The following is a 7,039-nucleotide window of genomic DNA, read 5'->3' on the forward strand; positions in this document are numbered from 1 at the left end:
GAAGTCAATTCTACAGGTTTTCAATTTCATAACAAACAATTTCCTTTGCTCTTTACAAGTTACTCCTCATTGAAAACAGGTTCTCAATTTCATAACAAACAATTTCCTTTGCTCTTTACAAGTTACTCCTCATTGAAAACAGAAACAACTATTGATTTCTGATTTCATCATGATGCAATAATAAGGTGAAGTCAATTCTACAAAAACAAAAAAAGTTGTATACTTATGTCAAAAAGTGCGGTGTGTGTATATTTTTTAATATACATCGTAAATATCGAAAATCCAACTGTCTCCACATAATGCAAATATATATTACAACAAACAAATTTACAACATGTGTACATCTTTTTATTACTATGAATAAGGCTTTATAATACAATATTAATTAATAATATATTAAAAATTGTTTTAAATGCGTTGTAATTATACTGTGTATGTAATCAACTACAATTGTCAAAAAATATTCCATAGAAACACATTTTTAGATCGTATTAGAAAGATTTTACTACAAACATAATTTAAAAACACACTTGTTTCGTTACGCGGAAATTTTTTATTGTTTTTTATTGCGACAATTTAAACAGTTTCATAAAAAATAATGATATACTTATATCAACATTTAACGTTAACTTTGAAGATATAAATAATTACTCTTTCAATTATAAATATAAATTATTAAGGTATCCTGAAAATTAAATAAATACCTATGCAAATAAATTACTTTTTTCTGTATCTGGTAACCCGAATTTAATTTTCCTCCTCACACAAAAATTTGAGGTGAAATTTTATTTACATATGTGGAGAAATATTTCATTACGAAAAATGTCCCTAAAATTCTCATATTATCCTTGGCAATATTTCACTCATTTTGGGGTTAATTTTCATTTACAAATTGGGTGTTTGTTGCATAATGCTCTAAAAGTATGGCTATTTTTCCTTTACATCTTTAGGGTAATTCTTCTTTTTTACATGTTTTTCATTGAATGAGTTTTTTTAATATTTATTGAGAATTCTTTTACATAAAAATTTTTATTTTAATTAAAAATATATAAAAATAATGCATATAATTGTAACGTACATACTGTTTCCACTAAGCAAATTCTGAATAAAACTTGCTAAACTAATAAAACTAAAAAAATAAATTTAAACAATTCCAACAAAGAAAATAAGAAAATTATAACCAGGGCAAGGATTTTATTCCACTAAAAAATTAAAAATATGCGCTTATAATATGCATTATAAAATAGTAAAATATGCACTAACAATGTGAAAAATATGCACCAAAAAATATTTCTTTGTGAAGGTACATATTAATAGATATTCAGATCATAGGTTTTTTACAACAAATGTACAGGTTTTTAAGGACTGCTTTATGCCTTATAATACCACTTTAACGGAACCACGACCTCGAGAATGACAAATATAAGGACTAAGAAACAAATTTAAATCGTATATATTTAATTTCTGAAAGTGGAAAGCTTGATAGCAATTCTTATAAAATATTATGAATGAATGTGTTTTTGTATAAATTATATTTCTTCCGAGCGAGATGTAAGAACAAAATTTCATTAAGTTATCTTTTTATACGTACACAGATTCAGAAATTGATTCTGAACCGATACTTTAAGAACCAATATTTTAGACGTTACAATTAGCAGCAAAATCAGAAAATACCTTTCGCACTATTGTGGTAAAATTGTCTTCCATAGAACATAGTATATTTTTGTTAAATCGAAATTAAAAAAATTTAAATATGTAAATACCAAATTTGTTGTAAAAATATATAATACAGGGAAAACACATACAGAAAAATAAAAAATATGCAAAATATGCCTACAAAATGTTGGATATATGCAATTTTAAGCAAAATATGCAATTTATGCAGTTGTAACAAAATGTGCAAAAACAAATCGATGCCATTTTGTAGCAAATTATTTGATTCATAAAGAAAACTAGTTAATAGATATTTTGAGTTACTGACTACAAACATGCATTTGCATAGAAATCCTTGCCCTGATTATAACTAACTATAAGACATTTTTAGGTTTTGGAATTTTTAAAGTTAAATAAAATAAGTATTTACTATTATTTAAATTAAATCATTTAGGAAGGTGCAAAATAATTCGGTTAATATCAATAATATTGTGGGTATACGTTTCAGGAAAAGAATCATTTAAATATTAAATTCCATTCATTTCTATTCAATAGGTCGCAATTATTCAATGAAGAAAAGAAGAGAAACAATAACGTTGTGAATGAAATAAGAAAATAAATGAAATTACAGCATTTATGAATGGACAAAATAGAAAACAAAAAAATTATCTGCATTCATTTATAAACAACGAGTAATCATAGTTCATGTTGTTGTTTCTTTTATTTTACGTTCTGTTTTAAACTTTGCAAAGAAAATAATTATGAATGAAACAAATTTTTTACAATTTTGGACTCACCAACATTATTCCTCGTTCGATGAAGGCCTTCAGCATAGAGACGACTGGCAATAATAATAATGATTATTTTAGATGGAGATATTTAGTTTTACTATTATTTTTCTTGCAATTAATGTTCAGATATTGAAGTATATAAGTGCTAGGTCGAAGAAATGTAATTTTACAAATTATTATGATATTTTTACCAAATTATTCAGCTTTAAATGTTATGCGTGTACAATTTGTCTTGTACTTAAATATATAAATAATTTCAAACTGGTGAGTATTGACATCGAATTTAGTTGGGTTTCAGTATGTCAAAGGAATCCTTCTATAATGTTAAAACAAATGTTCGACCGTTCGGCCACTGATAATAAAATAATTGCCTAGGCGGCTTGTTTAAGAATGGTTTAGCAGCAGATTGTTGTGTTTGGTGGTGGCTGTTAGATGTTGACTACTGATCACGGGTGCAATAGCAGAAAAGCCGAATCGTCAACTAGTTTCAGTTGCTTAGGAGCTGGATTGGCGAGCAATGCCCAATAATTGCGACTTAATGAAAAATTATCGTTTCGTGGTTTTTGTGAGTTTAGGTTCGATGAACAAAGTGTACACCAATTGGACCACCGTCCCCTGTAATTTCAGTGTACAAAGAATATTTTTAAAGTAAAAATCGGACATATGTTTGAATATAATATGTAATTTACCTAGTAATTTTTCGTAGTCAGAATCGATAAAATTTGGATCACGGACAATTTTTCATGGACAATTTTATCACTGTGATAAACATTGTACTTATATATTGGAGTAAAATATTTATTTATTAAAAACTTTCAGATTGTTGTTAAAACCAGAGTAGGAAGAGCGTTCAAATTGATTTTTCCCTCGAGTGATATTAATTCGAGCGAAATAAATTGTTTACTTTCTTATGAATTTATCTTTTTTTCTGGTGTCTTTTAAAAATAAATCTCACGAGTGATATTTAAATTTAAAGAGCGGAAAATAAATTTCTCTCATGAAAAGAGTACAAAAGAGTATTTCATGAGTTTTATAATATTGTAAATCTTAAGAAAATGAAAATTAACTTTTTATGTGTGAGTGTGTAAGCATACATGTGCATTTATGTACAGTGTCTCACATAAGTATTCGAATTTGGTTGTACTTTGAAAAGAAACATAATTTAATAATATTTTTATGTGTGAAATGAATAATTAAATTTGTTATATTGTCTAGAAAGTCCTAAGGTATAATATCACACTCTTTAAAATTTGAAAAAAATACATTTACCTCAATTGATTTAACTTTTTTTAAAAAAGTCCATAAAATTGCCTCACAAAAGTATTCCAATTTTTCCTGTATTTCATATATCACCATATTTTACGAAACACAAAAATTATAAACGAGTGGTTTTTGCTTCAAACTGTGTTAAGGGGTTACTATCGACCAAAATTGTATATTTTTGGACAATTTGTTCCACAATTTTTTAGCATTTGTACCATCTTTTCATGTAATATCATTAAAATGGCGATTTTTGACCATATTTGCATTTTTTCCTTTTTTTTCAAAAATAAAACCAAACTTATGAGGATTTAATACACCACTTGAGGTATATAAAAATAATATTTTTTGTTATAAGGATCTGAGGGCTAATTACCGCAGTCGAACACGATCGAAATTTATTCGTACTTGCGAGATTTTATATTTTTGAGATTCTGTCATTCGCTATCGAAATTTCTAATGATGTTACTCGATAACAAACTTGTGTTCGAATGCAACCGTGTGAGTTTTCAGTCGTTAGCAAATTACCAATCGAAATTATATTTTTCAAAGAATTCGTTGGAAGAAAAGAAAATGTAAGACAATTTTATTTTATTTCTTTTGAAAAAATACCAATTTTTATTAATTATTAGTTCGAATACAACAAAAATTAACTTCAGACAAAAGCAAATTCTTGCTGAGTTTATGTCAGAGCACACTGATTTGGCCAAAGGAGTTCTACCAAATACATCACAAGGAAAAGCAACAGCCAATAGACTATGGGAAAACTTAGCCCTAATGCTAAATGCTTCTGGTCCACCATTGAAGGATGCTAAAACGTGGCGAAAGGTTTATAACAACATTTAATATTGTTATATTCATTCATTTAATATTATTTATTCAATAGGTGTATGCAGATCAAAAGCAGTTGGTTAAAAAAAGGTTTCTTTTAACAAATCCTCCAAAAAAAACTGGTGGAGGCCCTTTTGAGGAGAAACACCTTAGCGTAGCTGAGGAGCAAATTTTGGAAGCAGCAGGAATTGAAGTATCTGTAGTAGGCTTGCAAGAGATCCGTTCATTCGGGAAAAAAATCAAGAAGTAGAACAATGAAATTCTTCTGAAGGTACGAGTACATCCCAAGGAAATGAAGCCGACGAATACATTTCGGAAGTAATGGACATCGTAGATAATGAGGAGAATGAAGAGACGCCTAAAAAAGATAGATCACTGCACTTGCGCATTACAAGAAAAGAGTCAAGAGAAACGAAGACGAGTTTATTAAAAAATAATATTAGTGCCAATGATAAATACCATGCTGAAGTTCTTAAAAGATTAGATAAAATAATAGAAATTAAAGAAAGAAAATTAAAAATGAATGCGCAATTACACGGCATCAACATGGACATAAAAAAATGAGCTTCAAATACGGATAAAGGAATTAGAAAATATTAATCAACAATACTAACGGCCAAGCTTACAATAAAAAATTGGACCACTACCAAGTTTTTAATCTAAAATGAATTACATATTTTTATTTTATCAAACTTTTTTTGGACCACTACCAAGTTTTTAATCTCACTATGAAATACACATTTTTATTTTAACAAACGTTTTTTTTATTTTATTAATAAAAATATATACTTTTAAAAACCTTTATGTATCTTTATTCTAATTGGAACACAACGAATTTTTGATATTATCTCAAATTTTTTTCCTATTTTAGTTATTTGAGTCTCGTTTCCATTATCCATATCTAGCATTGTACTTTCAACAGGAGTTTGCTGGACATTCTCGTAATTAGGCACTTTGAAGTGAATGCATATAAGTATTATGCAGTGCAGCACAAACATTTGAAAATTTTGCCACTTTTTGAGGACTATACCTACTTCTTTTGTCATGACATAAAATTTTCCATCTCGCTTTTAATATGCCGATGGTCCTTTCTACTATGCATCTGGCTTTAGAATGTATATCGTTAAAACGAGACTCCATTGATCCTTCTTGAGGACTTCGGTATGGGGTTAGCAACCACGGCTCAAGCGGGTAGCCAGAATCACCTTCAAGAATTAAATGTGAATAAAAGCGCTATTATATGTATATATATGTAACAAACATTGTGATAGAAAACAATTCTCACCTAAAAGCCAAAAATTTCGTAAATTGGAGCTATATTTTTGTTCTAAAAGAATTCTTTCCTCAGACTGTTTCCATACAAAAGAATCATGGGCAGCACCTCCATACTTAGAATTTATTGCTAAAATTCTGTATTTGTGATTACATATGTACAAAAATAATATTTTTAAAAACAATGAACATTTATTAGTAAAAATATTTACTCACAATCATGGAATTAAGGCTATAGAACCCCTTTCTATTAAAAAACATATGCTCATTTGGTGGCTTTTGCAAACCAAAATGAGTTCCGTCTATACAGCCGATTACTATAAGAAACTAATTATTAAATTGTCATACAATAAAGACTTTAACACATACCTCCAGGAATTTTGTATTTTTGCAAAAAGAATTGCTTTGAATCGTCGCAGTTATCGAGATTAAACTCAATAAATTTACTACATAGCTTGCTTTCCATTTCATTCACCACTCTTTTGATTATTTTGGAAAGTGTGCTTTGGCCTACACCAATCAGAAAATCATTTCCGACGGTGTTTTGAAACCCTCCTGAAGCCAAAAGCAATAAAGTTGAGGCCAATTGTATTTTTGGAGGTACTGCTGTCGACAAGTGTGACACAAATTCTAGCTCGTCAAGAATGTAGTTAAAAGCTTCCTTCGTAACCCTAAAGCGTTTTTTAAACCTGTAAAAAAAATAATTACTATTTATTTTATAAACAAATAGATTAAAACTTACTCAGCGTTGGCAAACTTAATGGGTCACTGGTGTTTCGAATTTCTTTTCTTATTAAACTTACGTTACACTCATCTTCCGATTTGGACGATGAAGAATAAAAAAAAGATTTGGGTCCATTTTTCTTGTAATATAAATATATAAAACACAAAAAATTCTTTTATTAACTTATATTTGAATTCTTATAAGATTTGCGCTTAGAATTTTTTGCAGAGTAAACATATGTTTTTTGTTTACTTTTGTTCTTTAATCTTTTACATATTTCCAGTGTTGAATAACTCTTTCAGATTTTTCCTTTCTAACACTTAAACAACAATTCGATTCGTTTCTTATCGAGTTATATCATCAGAAAAATTCGAACTATCGAAACTAATTTCGATGCTGAATTATTTCGATCACGACTTCCGTAATTAGCCCCCTGTACTTAAAAGTTCCTAGAAGTATTTTTGGTGTCGTTCTTCAGTTTCTAATTGAATTGTATGGATCTTAAGAC

At 28.4% G+C, this 7,039-nt stretch overlaps 1 protein-coding gene across 1 annotated transcript; it reads left to right on the plus strand.

Moving 5' to 3' along the window:
• The first annotated feature begins 3,997 nt into the window (after nt 1–3,997).
• LOC124418670 lies at nt 3,998–5,027 on the plus strand. Its single transcript, XM_046945572.1, has 3 exons — nt 3,998–4,279; nt 4,337–4,532; nt 4,591–5,027. Exons 1-3 carry the CDS (start codon nt 4,164–4,166, stop codon nt 4,783–4,785), a joined length of 507 nt encoding a protein of 168 aa, XP_046801528.1. The 5' UTR covers nt 3,998–4,163; the 3' UTR covers nt 4,786–5,027.
• The last annotated feature ends 2,012 nt before the right edge of the window (nt 5,028–7,039 follow it).

The sequence above is a fragment of the Lucilia cuprina genome, chromosome 3, assembly GCF_022045245.1.
Source record: "Lucilia cuprina isolate Lc7/37 chromosome 3, ASM2204524v1, whole genome shotgun sequence".
NCBI classification, from domain to species: Eukaryota; Metazoa; Arthropoda; class Insecta; order Diptera; family Calliphoridae; genus Lucilia; species Lucilia cuprina.

What these genes read in the sequence shown, in the direction of transcription:
- LOC124418670 (XM_046945572.1), top strand. Translation starts at nt 4,164, where the DNA reads ATGATGTTACTCGATAACAAACTTGTGTTCGAATGCAACCGTGTGAGT. An exon ending in TCGTTGGAAGAAAAGAAAAT is followed by an intron (nt 4,280 to 4,336) that starts GTAAGACAATTT and finishes ATTAATTATTAG; the next exon opens with TTCGAATACAACAAAAATTA. An exon ending in ATGCTAAAACGTGGCGAAAG is followed by an intron (nt 4,533 to 4,590) that starts GTTTATAACAAC and finishes TTTATTCAATAG; the next exon opens with GTGTATGCAGATCAAAAGCA.